Source organism: Vanellus vanellus (genome assembly GCF_965231255.1).
Source record: "Vanellus vanellus genome assembly, chromosome: 7".
NCBI classification, from domain to species: Eukaryota; Metazoa; Chordata; class Aves; order Charadriiformes; family Charadriidae; genus Vanellus; species Vanellus vanellus.
In genome coordinates, this window is record NC_138912.1 from 37,886,400 (window position 1) to 37,905,427 (window position 19,028).

The 19,028-nt window shown below is 44.5% G+C and overlaps 1 protein-coding gene across 1 annotated transcript in view; it reads right to left on the reverse strand.

Annotated features, from left to right (window-relative positions):
- Positions 1 to 17,946, reverse strand: part of SGPL1 (sphingosine-1-phosphate lyase 1) — a 31,006-nt gene extending 13,060 nt beyond the window's left edge. Inside the window, exons 1-6 of the mRNA XM_082486372.1 lie at positions 17,900 to 17,946; positions 8,466 to 8,631; positions 6,479 to 6,546; positions 4,357 to 4,504; positions 2,608 to 2,687; positions 960 to 1,088 (exon numbers count right to left, since the gene is read on the reverse strand). Of these exons, the coding sequence (XP_082342498.1) occupies positions 960 to 1,088; positions 2,608 to 2,687; positions 4,357 to 4,504; positions 6,479 to 6,546; positions 8,466 to 8,631; positions 17,900 to 17,902 (594 nt within the window). The 5' untranslated portion in view covers positions 17,903 to 17,946. The remainder of the gene's footprint in view (positions 1 to 959; positions 1,089 to 2,607; positions 2,688 to 4,356; positions 4,505 to 6,478; positions 6,547 to 8,465; positions 8,632 to 17,899) is intronic.
- Positions 17,947 to 19,028: the final 1,082 nt, after the last annotated feature.

The window sequence follows — 19,028 nt, forward strand, 5'->3', positions numbered from 1 at the left end:
AGCCGTTGCTGGCCTTCTCCCTCCCTAGCATACTTACAGACAGCAATCACCTCACACCCAGCCTCTGAAAAACCTCATCTGGATTTTTCTCACAAACGGAAGTACTTCCTCACAAGTTAAGCAGCTTGTTTGGATCACAGCTGCACCTGACCACCATGCTAGGAGATAAGACCTCACTGTCCCACACATCACAAACAGGGAGAGAATTTGGCCTAAGGAATTCAGGAACCTTACCAAAAAGGTAATGCAAGAGAAAGGAGAGTAAAAAACCATGGCTCATTTTTCTAACAATAATTCACCATGCAAGTTCACAACTTCTGCTTTTTGACCAACTTTGAAATCATCAATATAAAGGACACACACCTCATTCTTGCTGGGAACTCTATCAAGGCTTTAATGCTGGTTTCCACCCTAGCACGCTGGAAGGCCAAGTAAGTCTGAAAAGACAGCTTTCCAGCTGGACAGATGACAGTACGTGCCATGCCTGCTTGATCACCAATCCTTCAAGCTGCTCGTTGGTGACCAGCCAGCCAGCCTTGTCCTCAATCTTAGCATTCTGGCAGGCTCACAGATTTCCAATTCAGAGATTAAAACTAAAGGGAGCTACTCAAAGTGACACTGCTCTGTTCACCATCCCCCAGCGACGACCAGCCAGGCTACATTACACTGGTTCTCTTTTCCAACCACCATCAAGCCTGCATCATTTAAGAGTGTGAAAAAAAGCAGAAGTAAATGGTCTTGTCTAAAGAACTACGTCCCTGAATTAAACTGTCTCTCATAAAGCCTCACCAAGAAGAGTTGCAATTAGCAACTGTCTTCTGTACAGCTATGTTGGCATGGCACGCACCAGAATGAGCTTGACCTCAGCCTCACCTGGATAGCAGAAGGTGCATTTAAACTTAAATCAAAGTCAGAAACATCCAAAACGTTCACAGGACACTTGACAACAGGCTACTTACAGCACCACAAGAGTCAGGGCCCCCGTTGAAGAGCGTACAGGCGATTCTCACTACTTCCGCTTCCATCTTCCTCAAACCAGGGAATATATCCGGATGGAGAGGATTACTCCAGGCAAACTCTTCGTACACCTTCAGAAAACAAAGACAGAAAGTTAGCCTTGCAGCTAGAGCACTGATTTATCAGTGCAGATTTGGGAACTCGCCATACACTATAAGCAAATGAGCTGCATTTAGCTGTAGACAATGCTGAAGATTTCCTTGGACTTAACTCCTGATGCAAGTAACTATCACAAGCTGGGAAGCTATGGCTGAGGGGGGAAAAAAACTCACTTGTTTTTCTAGGGCATTCTGGCCTCTGGAATGATTCTATAACATTGTAATATTTCTTTTTGTAAAGACAGGTTGAATTGTTTTGCTATTTTTTTTAAAAAAAAGAACACAAAACGCACCCTGTGATTGCTTTACACAAAGCAGGCCAAAAAACTTACTTTGCAGAACTAGTTTTCAAGTTTACTATTAAAGGGGAACTCTGAACCAGCAAGAAAAGCACAACTGCCCACCCACATTGCAACAAAAGTGGCCATGGAGACCAGTATTTCATGCTCGTTCTGCAACCGCGGGCTCACAGGATAAGGCTGGAACAGGCACGTTCTGACCTCCTGCAGTCAAGATCAAAAAGCAACTGCCAGGATGTTAAAAGAAATACAGCAGAAAAACCAGGGAATAATCAGCACAAACAGAGGGAATGTTTCCACAACACTCAATCCAAGCTGAGGCCCCTCTAGAAAGGCTGCTCTGAGCTTTATGCTTCCCCAGAAGTGGCAAAGAAAATGTCAATGAGCAGAAGGAAAAAAAAAAACACCAACAGCAACCACCAAACAGAGCTCATTACAGCTGTTATAAAAGCTGTTCCCAGGAGCAAGGCGGCTAGACTTCCCTTTCTAGCAAAAAACCTCTTGAAGTAGATATGTTTGAAAACAGACATTTGGGCGGTTTAGGTTATTTTCCAACCTTCTCAAAGGAAAAAGTTCCTGAGTAGGTAAACAGTCCTAACAAAGACGCCACTGAAGCATGCCAATGCTCCATTGTTGTAAGATTTGGACCGCCAAAAAACGTTTTACAAACTTCTTTTTTGCTTAAACCAAGAGGAATTCAATTTTGCTCAGTGAAGCTGTTCCAGTCCAAAGTCCCACAGCCTCCCAGTAAGAAGACAGCCAAAGATGCTTTCACTCCAGCCTGGGGCAAAGGCACATCTGTCAGGGGGCTCGCTGAGGCTACCTATGGCAATTTTATGCCTCCTATCATTCCCTGAATTAGAAGGTCAGTACCAGTTTCTAGTTCACTTGTAACCAGCTTCTTACTTTCTTACTCACAACAATGTCTCATTTGATTGGATCCTAGTTATCTCTACATGGTGTTTTCGCAGGGACAGTCACTTGGCCAGCTTTACACTGCCCAAATGCTCTGCTAATAATTCCCCTTCCATCTACATTTACCCTAGGCCCTGTCTTCATAGTTGGGCAGTCTTTGTTTCGGATCTCCCCTGTTTATTTTGGAAGATGCTGGAACAGTGTTGAAGGGGTTCTGGTCACCCTGAAGATGCTAAGGATATCTGCGAAGATGCAAAGTTAGACTGCTTGCACTTTACCTTCACTAGCAGACGGGTGAGTTTCTCTTCACCACTGTACACAGTCCCGGAGACTTTCCCATCCTGCCAACGTACATCCCCTGAAAGAGAAGGAAGAGCACACTGCTTGCAAACACAGCCATTCTCAGAAAGCATGGAGAAGTGCACGGAAGTCCTCCCACCAGTTCTGCAGATGAGGATTCAGCTCTTGAGACTTCACCCATGAGAAACAAGTATGATTTTCATGCCACAGAGATAGCTGTGTGCGACACTAAGCCCCTGGCATCATATATCCCATGAACTTAGCAAATTGAAAGTAAATGATGACTAAAGAGTCAGCAGATAAACAACATCTAGCTGCAGCAAGCAGTTATATTACTATGTAATCTACTTAATCCCCACTCAGTCTCCCCAAACTGACCAACTGAACTCTAAAGCGGCTAAAGTTAAAGCCTCTTTCAAAGAGCACTCATCACCACTGTAAGCTGAGAAGAGATGGAAAGGCAAAGCTTGTATTGCGAAAACCTACAGTGCCGGGTGCCTCAATTATATTTCACCTAAAACGATATGCTGCTGAACCTCTAACAAATGAGAGCAGGAGGATGGAACAGCATCAGCAGCACACTCTTGAAAAGTGTTTCAACCCACTGCCCAACGGGATGGTACTTAACCAAGTAACTTTCTGCCTCCAAATACCCCAGCAGGGTATTTCCACTTGTTTGGTTATTTGCTCCCTCTCCTAACTGTCAGCCTACTTCATAAAGCCCGATGCTATCAGCTTCACAAGCATATAAGGTGAACATAGTCACAATCCAACCTTCGTTTCCAAGCAACTTTCAAAGAGGAATGCATGTTTGTGGGAAGGATGGGGCCATAGGAAAAGAAAAAAAAAAAAAAAAAAGGAAAGAAGAACCCAATGAAGGAAGGAAATAATCATTTGAGGGAAAACACAGACAGAAGCTACATAAGCAATACATAAAAGTAGAAAAGAAGGAATTTCTTATAGGATATTCGACTGCGAAACTATTTCTGAATTTGGAGTAGATGCACGGCTCTAGCAGAAAATTTGAGGCATTTCTCAAATTTGGGATAGGAGCAGGGCAGTCACACCTCCTCTGGACAGCAAGTCACCCAAATTTGCTCATTACAAGTAATAGGTACATGAACCAGGGTGGAAATATTTACGAGTGAGGCAACTCAAATTAAGTTTCAGACACTGCTTATGTCAACTCAAGCCAAGAGAAGAACATCATGACTTTGCCTTCCTTAATTGGTATTTTCAAGGTGCAAACCATTATGACTTCGATTGAGAGACAGTCTTGGAAATCCCCTAAAAATCCTGCTTGGGTTTTTTTTTGTTTTTTTTTTTTTTTTTTTAATGAGTATTCCCTGTGTCTTCACAGAAAACATGTTTCTGGTAAAAGTCGAACATCAAGGCAGCTGCTCGGAAACTTAATCAAAAATGCATTCAAATAATTTCCTCCATATTTCTCTTCTCCCCAGCTCTCCCACCATCAGTCTAGAACTCTTGGGGAAGGAACGGAATTTTACTGTAAATACCCAAATACAGTATTAGAAGACATGAATACTGACTTTAGTCACTTCCAGAAGGAAAATAGACAAAAATTTGTGAGCAAAGAACATCAGGGAAGAAATATTTAAGATGAAATCCATGAGCAAGAGTCACCAGATCTCATTTAAGAGAGTAAGTCTAACATTAGGTCTATGAAACAGACCCACCTCTGCAGCAGTACAGACTCACATTCATACCTTTTGAGCTGTACTCTTTCATCTTCTCTAGTACTTCAGGCTGGCTCATGCCTTGTTCCGGCAGCGCTTTGATATAATCCTTTTCATCTTTCAGGAAGGATAAACTGGAAGTGACATCATTCAAGGCTTCATCAATCTTCTTTTGAATCTAAAAAGAAAGGAAAACCCTATCAACAATGGCGTTGGCCATATTATAAGTAACTGTTGAACGCATGCAAGATTTAACTCACTAGCTACATCTATACCATTGAGCAGAATACATAGGAACTGTTTCAGCTCTGTGAACAAAAAGCATAGCAGAGTTGACAGCCACACAGTTCAACTCTTCCTTCTTACCAACCTCTCCCTCCAAAAACAAGCTGCCTGGAATGGTGAACTGGCACGCGCTAGTCTCTAAACCACACTGGGAATTGCCTATGGGAATGCCAGCTGGCACAGCCCAGAATTGTGCCAAATAACCACTATGGGCAATTGCAGAGTGACACTTGGACCTCTGCTTGGCTGTGTGTCATTTAACAGCACAGACACCAGCACCACAATGTTCAGAGTATATTCTTTACTGGGTACCAATGAGCGGTGGGAGCTTTGAGCCCCTTCCTTAATGCTTGAGAAAAAGCCTGAGGCAAAAATATTGCATTTTTATCCACCAAACCTTTTTAAGTCACTGTTTTTAATTTGTAGAAGTCCTCAGATGCATTCTATTTTGTACGTTGTCTCCTCTGCAAACTCATGAAAATAGAGGGAAACAATAAAGAAATCTCCACTACAGGCACAGTTAGGAGATTTCTTTCCTCCCACCTACACCGTACATTCAGGAGGCCCAGACTTCTCCTCACAACACATTACAAAGTACAGACTCTTCTTCCAGGCAACACAGGTGGTGGCATATTACCAGCTTTAAAGACTTTTGGACATTGGAATATCTCAAAGTCAAGGCCTCCTGTAAGCAACTGATAGGTTATTAGGTACCAGCCTACAAAGGAGCGGAAACAGTACAGAGATAGGACACAGCAGGAGTCCTCTGGCACAAGAGAGCTTAACAGCGCTAGCCCCAAAAAGATAAATCTGGACAAAATTGGCATTGTACACAAGGGGCCCAGAATGTGTCCTTTTCTACCAGGCAGACAAAAAAAAATAAGCAGAAGAGAACAAGTCACTAATTCGTCTCATCAAAGGCTGCTCAAGTCACAAGGTGAAACTTAGGGCACTTAACATGACATAAAGAGGCAATGCTAGTCCCTTCCAGAGGGCTGAGGGAGAAACTGGAGAATTGCTTCCATGTCCATGGCAAAAGCAGAAAGTTCCTCTTTGATACTTTCATTTGATAAAATTGCCTATAACAGACCTGACCCCTGAATCAATGTGTAAATCTACCAACACATCAAGCAGAAAGAAAGGCAATCATCAAGCGTGATACCATCATTTACTACGTAAAAGAAACCAAGCTGTGCATTTCTCGATCATTAAGTCGTTAACGTGCTAAAACATGCTGACATTTGTAGTTTCAAGCTTTTATGCAAAAAAAAAAAAAAAAACACATCTCCGAAACACTAAAGCTTTATCTTTAATGATTACACAAACTTCTGACATCTTTGTGCTACAATGCTAACTATTGCTAATAGGTATCTGAGCTCTAAACTAATCACAGCCAGTCACCTGACTAAAAAAATTATCTTTCTGTATTGCACAACAAGCACCCGGTTATCTCCCACTTGCTCAAGAATAAGACATTGTTTCAGAAGAACAACAAGTTCAATTCTGTCCTCTTCTTCCATACATAAAATTATTTTCTTAAAAATCTCACACAGAGGAAATGTTACTGGAGAATTCCATAACTACTGCAAAATTCTGTAACTGCACTTACTGATTCTTGGTTTAAAAAAAAAAAAAGTGACACTCTCATTTTTTGAGAGTGATACTATGACAAAAAGACTAGGTAGAAATTATAACTTTCATTAAACCACACGGCAGCAGAAGACCTTCCAGACCTACATCCTTGGATCCTTATGACCACAGTAACATGACAGAAGAGATGCACAGAACTGAAAGGTCTCAGAGAGCACTATGCAGGCTGAAACAAGGACGTGGGGATAATATTAAGAAAAGTTGACCAAATACTTACTATAGCCCCGACAAATGGCATTTTTCTCAGTAGTTTAAAGAACTGTTTTTTAGTTCGGGATGCTAAACCTGAAAGACAAAAGTCAGAAATTAACCTAATATGACTCAAGAAACAAAAAAATTGGACTCTGAGCAAAATACTTCGATACAGCCTGTGATACAGGCTCAGTATTTCTGATGCAGGCTAAAAAAAACATAGTGACCAAGGGAACATGGTGATACAGATCAGCATATCAGAGCTAGGTTCAGAAATGGACCAGGCTACAGAAATATCTTGCTTGAAAAAACAGTAGCCATCTATGGGAATCAATAATTTAACTCGTTTTCTTACTTGTGCAGGAATTTGCACCCACATACGGAATTTTACAGAGAAGAGAGGGAATCTAGGATTTGCTAAAGGCAAAGTCTCCAGCAAAAAAGGGAAAATACTTCTTGGAAATTATTTTCTGCATCTTCAAACCAGAATAGTACTGTAACGTGAAAACACTCAGCAATGTGAAACAGGCTCCCAAAGGAGGAAACAGTAGTTCAGCTGTAACGTGACAAGGATTCACCCGGTGTCTGGCCATCTGACATAGGAAATGCATGATGCAACAGGAGGCGACTCAGGGGAAAGGGACGGACAGAGGGAAGAGCAGAAATTCCACAGTCCAAAGACTGAAATGAGAGAAGCCACTGATGACAAACACCAGAAAACTCCCGGGGTAGCTCTGAAGGCAGCAATGAAAGCAGGATGACAAAGATGCTTTATAGCCACCAAAAATGCATTTTGCGTCCTACAGGCATTTCAAGTTGAGCACCAGCAGTTACAGGACACTAACACCAAGAAATAACTAAACAAATTTTAAAAATCATCCATTTTAGGACTTGGCCATTTTATCTATGTTTTCCCTGCCACTTCATATATATTTTGAAAAGCTCCAGAAGGACAGTAACTGCAGTCTGGCACATTCTGTAGCAAATACTCGTTAACACTCTGACAATAACATTTCTATTGCACATTTCAGTGTGTACAGTGTTTCATTACTAAGTTCCACAGTGAAAGAAGACTGCAAACTCCTGAAAAACTCAGACAATCTAATCAGATCTTACAATAGCTAGTCAATACTTAAAAAAAAAAAAAATACCATGCAACAGTACAAATACTAGCCAAGAAACTAACATAACCCTTTACTGAGCAAAAGCATACCATTTTATTCCTTCCATAGATGTTCCCACTATTCAGTTACTCCCATCTTTAAAAATAAAAAAGGCTGGTTGAAGAACACAGAGGAACAGAAGTAAAGATCGATTTAAAAAACTCAGCTATTTTTAACAAGCTGCCACTGGAGTGTAACCCTAAGGCCTGTGGGAACTGCAAAGCACCATATTCTCCTCCGACAACAAGGCAGTTATCTCTGACCATCACACAGGCAGAGGAAACTGCAGGTTCATCAAAAGAGATCTCACTGAAGAGCTGTCAATATCAGAAACTGCTCAAAACAGGAAGATGCTCCGGAAAAAAAAGTCCCCACAACAATACCACAGGTAATTATCTTGAACATCCTGAGGATGAAACATGCCTCCAACACCAAATCAAAGCCACATCTCCTCCCCCAGCAGGAATGGAAACAACCAAGAGCAAGAGTTATCCAGACACTTTTCTCCAGTGACTAAGTTCACAAGAACCCCGCTCTCAAATAAATTTCCCCAGGTTTTGAGCAAGAAGAGAGCATTGCGACAAGTAAATGGTTTAGCCAAAAGCAAAAAGGCAATGCGTTCCAGGCTGACCTACCACACCCTCTGAAGGAATGGAGGTGTTTCATTGATCAGATGGGCTTGGACCTTAATTTGGAAGAGAGTTTTGTTAATACTAGTTGACAGCAGAAGGCCTGTTTTAACAAGATTTTGGTCTTGTTTCATCCTCTTTCCCTCCACTACTTAGGAACAACTCTGTCCCCCTTCCCTTCCCCCCAAACGCAAGAAAAAAATCCATTTCAAATACTTACTCTCGGACTGGAAGAGGAAGCCATGCAGCCATACACTTATAAGCGTAGAAGAAAACGTCAACCCAACCAGTTGCCAGGGTTCAAGTCCATCACACTGGGCATTCACAAAGCTTGTTGCTTTCTCCCAATACATCTGGAGGATTTCCTTGTAGGGAATAATGGCATCCTGGCAAAAAGAAAATGACTGATATTGACAGAAGCTCAAATGCACACACAAATAGGGCATCAAAAAGTCTATCAGTGTTGTCTTATAAAAAGGTGATTTTCAGCGTGCAGACCCCATGCTTTCCTTAATTCCTGTAAACAGAACAGGTAGGAGATACTTGTCATTTATTTCTAGTCAAGAGCTACGGAAAAAATACACATCTTAAGAGATTTCCAATATTCAGAGAAGGGCCAAGGGAAGGTAAGATGTGCGAGCTTCACAGTCCCAAGACTCATCACTGCATCTTACCATGGTCCAAGCGAATTGTGTTGATCTCAATATTTTTTCCAAGGAATTACTAGGTGGGAAGTGAAGACTGAACTACTACCCATCAGAGGGGCCACCATACATCAGGTACCACCAAAACAGGTCTATTAAGTATGCAGGGCTGGATTTTTAAAGATGTAAGTACTCAGCAAACCCTTAAGTTTAAGATCTAATTAGTACTTTCCATACAAAGGGAGGATAGAAGAGACAAACACTACTGCTGCTGCCAAAAGAAACCCCAGAAAACTGTGATGCAACAACAATTACACTGTCAAACTAGCAATTACTGTCAGGACAAAGCACAAGGACCTAATCAATATTTTCAAAGCATACTCTCTTCAAGAGCCTCAGAAGAACAAGGTGGGGAAAAATGGATCTACACATGGGGAAAAAGGCCGTTTTCCCCCCCAAAAAGAGGTCTTCAGTACAATTATCTGGGAAAAGGTTTCTAGAGATAAGAAAAATCCAGGTAACCACACCTTGTTTGGAGCTATGACCAAAAAATAAGTATTTGGGGCGGTTGTTGCATGTTGCAGACAAAAGCTTGGGCATTTTACTTTACTTTTTTCCTCCCCTTTTAACCTACTGTCAAGCCTAGTTTTCCCCAGTTTTGCTGGAGAGTTTTCAGGGGGACACCTTCAGCACTACAAAGCTTCACCCTCCAAACAACAGAGAAAATGCACAGGGCTTTAAAACAGATTGGTTAATAAACTTTGAAAGGAATACATCCTTGATGCCTATGCTGCCGTACTCTGGGTGGGTTTAGAGCAGCTTGCAAAGACAGATATACATAAACCACTAAATTAAAAGCTGCTAAAACTTCCCCTCTCAGAACCCTTTACAGATCTCACTTCGGGGTCAAGTCAACAACAGAAGCAGCATTTAATTTTCTTTTAAGTCATACTTAGGGGTAACACGTCATTTCAATACAATTGGAGAGGCTACAAACAGCCTAAAAAAAAGCCAAGTTCTCCCAAATAACCAATGGGAAAAGGCAAGATTCCTTACCAAAAAAAAAAAAAAAAAAAAAACCAACAAACCACCAACTAATGAATACTCACTCCTTTGAAAAGCAGCAAAATGCTTATAATGGAGCAGAGTTTAAAAATACTTTAGCAACCCAAACATAAAGCTAAAAAATTCCAGCAAAACAACAGCATCAACCCATCACAGAGGACTAATATCACCCACATCCCAGCACAGGCTGAAGGACACAGACTGAACTGGGCAAAACCAGGTCTCCTTATAAAGACCAGCACTCAGCTAGGAGAAATCAAATTAGCACCCATCCACTTGGCAAAAGGCAATTTAAAAATACACCGGCTACTTCAGCCTTGAAAACAAGACAGCCACATAAACCACTGCAATTAAGCCCCATCCTAGCTAATGCCTAGTCCTCCAATCCAGTCACCACAAAGCTGATTTAACCCTAGAATTTAAGGGAAGAGCTACCTTTTTCAATTAACCAGAGGTGGTACTTAAGTTTCATTGAGTTTGCACAATCCTCTCTGAAAAATCCCTGGAAAGGCGTGTTTACCCAACAACAGTGACTTGGAGCTAATGCCAGGATATCATCAAGTTTCAGAACTGCACTTAAAAGATGGAAACAGAGCCACTAACGTGCTAGTGTCTCAACAGATGTTCTCAACTGACAGCAAGAAAATGCAGCACCATCAAATAAAGTGGGTTGTGCTTTTTTTCCTGAAGATGGAGGATAGAATCACAGAATGGTTAGAGTTAGAAGGTACCTTGAAGATCATCCAGATTCCAACCCCCCTGCCACAGGCAGGGACACCTCCCACCAGCCCAGGTTGCTCCAAGCCCCTTCCAACCTGGCCTTGAACACCTCCAGGGATGGGGCAGCCACAGCTTCTCGGGGCAACCTGGGCCAGTGCTTCACCACCCTCACAGTAAAAAATTTCTTCCTCATATCTCATCTAAATCTCTCCTCTTTCAGTTTAAAACCATTGCCACTCATAACTGCATTCCCTGATCAAGAGTCCCTCCCCAGCTTTCCTGGAGCCCCTTTAGGGACTGGAAGGGACTATAAGGTCTCCCCAGAGCCTTCTCTTCTCCAGGCTGAACAACCCCAACTCTCTCAGCCTGTCCCCATAGCAGAGGTGCTCCAGCACCTCTGATCATCTTCATGGCCTCCCTTTGACCTGCTCCAACAGGTCCACGTTCTCCTTATGTTGGGGCCCCCAGAGCTGGACACAGTACTCCGGGTGGGGTCTCACCAGAGCAGAGTAGAGGGCCACAATCGTCTCCCTCGACCTGCTGGCCATGCTTCTTCTGATGCAGCCCAGGATACTGTAAGCCATAAACCCAAAATCAAAACAGAACGTGACCTTCTGGACAGCAGTCACTTTAGTCAATAGCCAAGTTAAAATAAACAAATCTGGCAAGAGATTGATCTCACTCTTGGAATAAGCTCCGGACAGAAGACCCTAGCCAACTGCATGTTTTGTTGTCAAATCACACACTCCCCACTGCATTCTGCAGCACATTGGCCCTCCACTGGGATGGGAACAAAAATAAGTCAGTTTTCCTAGACACAACAAATACCAGTGGCAAATCTTGCATCTTGTCACAGGCATAAGCAAACCCTTGGAAAAGCTCTTCTGTCCTCTTTTCCAAGAGCCCATCAAACCAGTGCTCTGGTCTGTAAACTCAGGCTGCCAGACTCTGAACTTCAGGTGATCCCAAGCACGGTGCAGCTGGGAAGTCCGTGCTAGACTACACCAGAGGAACCCCAGAGTGCTGCTGCACAAAAGCATATTCTCAGCCACATCACTAGCAAAAACAGCTCAGGTGCATAACAAAGACATCACCGATGACTGAGCAACATCCTTTCTGCTCTTAGCCTACCACATATACAAGGCACTGTGCCTCTGCCTCGGCTCACTTTTCCATTACTGAGATGCAACACAAAATATTTTACCTTTGAAGTTCACCCCAAGCTAGAAACATGCATGCTGGCTCTGATATATGGTAACTCAATGGTACGCTCAAGTTTTGAACAAATAAGAGAAGATTTCCATTATGTTAATTCTAAGCCATTGAAGAATTTCTTTCCCTTTCTTACTTGAAAAAAAAAAAAAAATCTCTGATCACTCCACAAAGAATACAGTTTGACAGGGTTAAGTTTTCTCTGTATTTCTCACTTTCTCCTTCTTCAGTCATTTCATATTTTGAAGGATGAAATTGATCAATTTAGGAGGATACTAAAGAGAGATATTAAAAAGCAAAAAAAACCAGTGAAAACTGGCATGGGAGAGGAGCCAGCAATGAAATAATGTATCTCAGCTCCCTGGCTATCCACACACTCAGCGTTTTTAAAGGGCCTCTTTGCCCCAAAGTATCCAGCAAGATATAAGACCTCTACTTTCTAAATGTCTAACTTAATCCCAGCGAAACTAGAGGGCATTTAGAAGGTTGTAGTCAAATATACTCTGTTTTTATTACACCCAACAACGCATGATTGCAGCCTCACTGCTGCAGCCCTACACCACTTCCTTATTTTAGGGGGAGGAGGCAGGGGCAATAAATATATTGCCTACGTTCAAGCCAAGTTATTTGAAACCCTTCCCATGCAGCCCTTGAAAGAGCTGCTCGTAACAGAGTAAAAAACACAGGGATTTTTTTTTTTTTTTTTCAATCAACCTCAGCCAAAAGAAGTGTTCATCACATGAAATAAGAAGGGATGCACTTCTAGGTTTGCAGAATTACAGCATCCATTCAACCCTGCTATTACTGCTTCCCCAGCTGGACTAAAGACAACAAGCTGGCCTGATTTTAAGCCTATCTACAGGACAGAATTTCATGTAAGACAATAACCTGCTTATTTGTGAAGGTATAAAAAAAAAGTTTCCTTTCCCATTACAGGAGAGTAGATAAGCTGGTTTTATTTCCTTAAGAGAACCTTCCCCCTACAAAAGCTTCAGAAGACACAGGATTATTTTAGAAGCAGTTTAAAAGCCTGACTTATGAGCACACTGAAAAGCATGGGGGGGAAGATCTCCACTGGAGGATTTGGTTTTAATTCTCAGAGCATTAAGACAGACCCAGGCATCCGATAAAATACTAATTGCTATCATTAGGACTTGCAGTGTTCATTTGTACCGATATTAATGCACTCAGCAACCCAAGCAGTTTACATATTGAATTTTTAGCTCCACAGATTAGGGATACATTCTTAGTACTTTATTTCCAAAAGCCATTAGCTAGCTGAGCTGGTTCCAGGGATAGCACTTATGCCACTACAAAAGAGGACAAATTAACTGCAGTAATGCTCTTCTGTCCCAGATGATAGAAAAGAAAGAGGGGGAAAAAAAACCCGCCAAAGCTAACGAGAGCAGATTTTGCAGTTTTGCCAGAACAGCATTTCCTCGGCTGCGAGTTTTAGGACTCAAATAAGCCTTTAAAAAAAAAAAAAAAAAAAAGAAATGGAGAGAGAAACAGAAAAGCAATAAACTGGAGGACTTCACACTTTTGTTGCAAGTGCCTCCTGTTTCTGACACTGTAAAGTGGAAGCACCGCTAAAGTTTACCTGTGAGAAGAGTAGAAAAAAAAAAGTTTTATCAGCAGAATCTTCCTTCCCCCAGGAGAGCATTTAAAGTTGGTCAGAGAATAAAAGTAGCTTTTAAAGGCAAGTCTATTTTAAGCAATAGCATGAATCTTAGGCTGACTGTACGATTAGCAACTGCTAAGATCAAACTACATCCTCAACTTTCATCTGAATCCACACATTTTCCCAAACCAGGGACCCTCTGACCACCTCCCTGTGCCCAAACCTTAACTTTCGCGTTTGCCATTTGTCTTTCGTCACTTCAACAGAGCTGACAAACGAGGCTGCATGTCACAGAAGTCGGCACGCAGTAAATCAAGGCAGAGGGAGATTGCTCATAGCTACTGCATGAGCTAGGTCAACTCTGATTAGGGTAACGCACAGAATACAAGTATTGCCACTGTAATTAAGGCCTGTGCTCCCATGCAACAAGTTTTTCCCAGGAGAAGGCTTCCTGGCTGAAAATAAACCGGACAAAACCAGCAACAACGCAGCAGCTTCGTTTATTTATTCTGCTCCTAAAAATTAGAAGGAAGACTTCAATTAACACCACCTTAGCTAACACCTTCTTGCCAATACAGGCTCTGGCCGCAAAAGGCATGTCTGACTGGTGTAACTACGCAGCATAACTGGCCTAGCCGCAGGTAAGTACGGGACTTGCAGCCTTCAGCCAGCCAGCTTCCTACCGGAGAGCCAGGGAATGGGATTGAGCAACCTCAGTCTTGGAGGGTGCTAGTTGCTGCATGTGCCAGTAGTGTTTTGATTTGCGCCCCAGTAATGAACCTGCTCCTCTGTCCCTCCCTGCCACCCCCAGCGTGACAAATAGCTTTACATAAGCACCAGGCAGAGAATATTTGTTAGTCAGCTCCTAATCATAGCTCGAGGTTTGAACTGCGTGCTGCCCCCCTCACCAAAGGATGCGGGCACACAAGAGTGATACCAGACACAGGATCTCTCAGAAAAGAAGTATCATGAACCTTTAGATGTATGGGCTGAACTATGTGAAAGAAAAACACATTCAGGTCATGCTCATCTTACCACAGCCCCTGGTACCACCACTTTCTTCTGCGTTGCATTTGTTTCCACCGCTGCCATACTGAAACCTTTTTCTTCTTTTCCAGAGGGATGGCAAATTATTTTTCTTTTTGCCATACACAGTGTATGTACTATCCCACCAGCCCTGAGAGTTCAAGGGGAGTGGCTAGACAATAGCTAATTATAGGTTCAGCACAAAAACAAACAAAGCAGCAACTCAAGAGTAAAACCAGCAGCATCCCAGCTTCCACTGCAGAGAAGGAACTTAAAGCTATCAAAACAACATGGAAAAAGGCTGATTTGAGGCTCAGAAAACATGTAGTTTTACAACAGTCCAAAAGGACTCCAAAATTAGGTGCTATTTCAAATTTCATTTAACCCAAAACATAGAGAAGACATTGTTAACTACTGTTCACTATGCTCACTACAAAGCAACCAATTTATAAGAGCAAAGTTTCCACAAACATCTAGGCACACTCCAGGTAACACAGACCTCAAATCTCACAAGAGACAGGATTCACTTGATAGATGCCCTACGTGAACCCATTACAGATCTCCTTGTGGGTCACCGGCTCCAAGAAGGTGCAGTTTCTGCAAGGAAACGTCCTTTCCCAGCATCCACAATAAATAGGATAAAAGCAGTGCTCAGTTCCCTGTGTGCTGGCACTCATCTGGACACATTTGTTCATTCCTCCGCTCAGCATCCTCTCAGATGCAGATCACGCAGTCTGCATGCCTTCTGGAGAATAAAACGGGTATTTGTTTGAAACATTTTGTTAGTAGTTCAGTGCCATGCAGAGGTACACGCAGCATTAAAAGATAAAGTCTTGGCGGGAGCTGTCTGAAAGCAGACGATAGTATGGCAATTGTTCTGGCAACGGGCATCCACGAACAAAGGCAGCACCAAGACCTGGCACAGCTTCCTAGGAGGGTTATGCAAGCCTCCGACAAAACCCCTAGTATCAGCACAAACTGAATGTCGCTATTATACATTAAGGGCCTTGTTCTCGGGCAACTTTGATCACAGCACAGGATCCTCAAAGACTATCTTATCAACACCAATGCACAAAACCCTTCGGCCCCTGGTGATATCTGATCACATGCCCTTCCCGACACGTGGCATGGATGGACCTTGATAAGCCAGGAGGGGCAAAGGAAACGGAAATGCTCAGAACACAAGGACTTCCAAGCAACTTTTAGCTGCAAATTTCTAGGAAATGCAAATCTTTCCAAAAGAGAAGAAAGTCAGTCACATCACAGTCACAACAGCCCAATGCAAAGAGACCAACACACCTGCCACTACAACGTCAATTGACAGGATTCAAATCTCAGTTACACATTGCACTCCAAGGACCGTACTAAAATGTACTTTAAAGCCCCTATCACTACTCTAACCGGTAAAGGGCCATAGCCATTTAGTCAGAACACAAAGAGATTTCACTACTAAATACTCCAGAAGGAGTGCCTGCTAATACTTGAAAGGGAGTATCTTTGACTGCCTGGGACGCAGGGAACGAGAGGAATAGCTGTAGGTCAAAAATGCATCACTCTACCAGATCAGGCCTTCTAAAACAACCCTCACTGCACATCAGGGTCTGTGGTGGCAGATAGTTGGTGCAAGAGGAGGTCAGATTGAAACTATGCCTTTTTATTGCCAGAACTGTGTGTTTGGCAGAAAAGACAAGCAGCACCTCAAAATCCTTACTCACAGAAATGGGCTCTACTGAATCCCTTTTGCCAAGACAGTCATAGCAAGGTTTTGATCACTGCCACACCAGTCAAACCACATGCACGCAATAAATGCTGTGATTAGGTTTATCTTAACACCACCAGACAGTGGAAATACACACTGGAGAAATCAAAGGCAAGGAGCAAGGTGCCACCTCGGCAGACCCTCCCCTACACAGGTTAGCAATTCATATATGACTTTTAAGGGTAGTGAGAGGGTGGAAAACTCTTAGTAGGCTGGAAGCGTGCAGTAAATGGAGCAAGATTTTTCTTCACCTATGTAAGAAAATTTCCAGTGCTTCGCAATCCCTTTTCCTAAGGTCATGGGAAAGACTACAGAGGAAAACCACAATTTAGGAAAAATGCTATGTATCGGTGTTGCTCCAGAGCAAGCTTCAGCTCGAGTATACAGCCAACTTCCTTAGCTTTCCAGAAGCCAGGAACCCGGTACAACAGCTGCTGTTTAGTCTAATGAATAAAATAGCAAACCTGCATAGGTCTTCCAGACACAGTAAGTAACCGTATTCTCTGCAAAAGCCTTGGTACAGAGAGACTAAGGTGAGAACAGCCTGACCACACAGCATGCTTCCAGAAACCCCAGGCCAGTCTAGACCACACGGTGCACAAGGTGCGCAGTATTTACTCAGTTCCAAAAGACCTAACTTTTGGCAGGTGAAACCAACTGAAACACAAGCCGTGCAAGCTCTCGATGCTGTCCCTAGGTACGTGCACTGACAGATGAAAAGCATGCCATGGGCCTTGCCTTTGTCCCACACACGGAGGTGGTGACACACTGGCTGGGCACAGCTCCACACCAGAGTGGGAAGATGAAGCGGCACTTGAGTGTTTGGGCATGGACAGCCGCTCCCCGTGACCAAGTGGGAAAAGGCAGTCAGCCAGAGATGATGCTCTTTCAATCGTGGTAGCAGCCATGATTTCAGGCACCTTTCTGGGGGGTGGGGGGAAGCTAGAACCCCTTTCAGGTTTGAGGACTCGGAAAATGCATGCCATTACCACTGCATGCCGGAGCCGGCTGTATTCCAAGCAATCCCGGGTGCGACTCAAGAGTTGGCTTCTCTACTTCTAGCCAAAACAAAAAGCAATAAAGACATAAATAAGCAGGCTCTCTAGTAGGCAGACAACTTCTAGCAGACCTCAGGCATCTCGAAGCAAGGGGCGGGGGACTGGGGGGGGACACACCATTTTTCTCTCCCTCACCCCGCTGACACACACCCCACACCCCCCCCAGAGCCAGCCGAAAAAAATACCATTTCTGACCCATCCTGCCCTGAAACTAGACACCTGCGGGAGGCAAGGAAAGCACTGCAAGGCTAGCAGGCCTGCAAGGAGGACCCGTCCATCGCGTTTAGGGGCACAGCTTGGGCCTTCGGCCCCCTCCCACCGGACCCCCTCTCCCCGGACCCCCACAGGCGGCCGGGCGAGGCCAAGGGGTTCCTGAGAGGGCGACCGAAAGCACCCGGCCCACACTCGCCCCCCCGCCGGACGAGGCCCCGGCCTCGCCGCCTCAGGACCGGGCCGGCGCAGGCCGCGCCAGGGGGGGGGACACCCTTATGTTCCCCACCCCCGCCCCATCCGCCAGCCGAGACGGGGACCCACCACCCCACCGCTCACCATCGCCGCTGTCTCCTTCTTCTTCCCCCTCCTCCTCCTCCTCACAGGGTCCCGCCGCGGCGCCAACACCGAGATTACCCGGCGCCTCCTCCTCCTCCCCCCCCCCCCCCCCGCCCCGCCCCGCCGGGCCCTCGCCACAGCGCCCCCTGCCGGGCGCGCTCCCGCCGCCGCTCGGGAGCGCGCCCGGCGGGGGGCGGGGGGAGGCCCGTTGTAGGCCGCTGCCGCCACGGGCGGACGGGCGGGAAAGTCAGCGGTGTGGCGTTGGTGGGGGAAAGGCTGTCTATCTGTTAAAAAGAAAAAAAAAAAACAAAACACACACACACACACCACACCACAAAATAACCCCCCCAAAAAAGGGTTTTTATAAGCCCGTCCGGCGTTGCCACCTCAGGTCTGAGGCATTGGGAAACCTCCTCAGGGAGAGGAGCTCCTGATAATGGCGATCAGGAGAGTTAAGGAGCAAGGATTCATGGAATGGTGCGGGTTAGAAGGGACCTTAAAAGATATAGATTGGGTTAAGGGATGGATTTGGGTTGGAACTAGCTGGTCTTTAAGGTCCCTTCCAACCTAAGCCAGTCTATGGTTATCTAGTTCCAACCCAAATCCATTTCCTTGTCCAACCCATATCCTTTGAGGCAGAGACATCTCCCCCCAGCCCAGGTTGCTCCAAGCCCCGTCCAACCTGGCCTTGAACACCTCCAGGGATGGGGCAGCCACAGCTTCTCGGGGCAACCTGGGCCAGGGGCTCACCACCCTCACAGTCAAGAATTTCTTCCTGATATCTCATCTAAATCTCTCCTCTTCCAGTATAAAACCATTCCCCCTCATCCTGTCACTCCACGCCCTGATCAAGAGTCCCTCCCCAGCTTTCCTGGAGCCCCTTTAGGGACTGGAAGGGGCTCTAAGGTCTCCCCAGAGCCTTCTCTTCTCCAGGCTGAACACCCCCAACTCTCCCAGCCTGTCCTCATAGCAGAGGGCCTCCAGCACCTCTGATCATCTTCAGTTCTCAGAGCTTGAGTCCTAATTAGCTGCTGCAAAGCACAAGGAGGCCCCCTTGCTTCAAGAGCGCTGTGATAGCACAGTCATCCCTGTGTGTGAGGAATACTTGGTTAGCACAAGATCAGCTGAA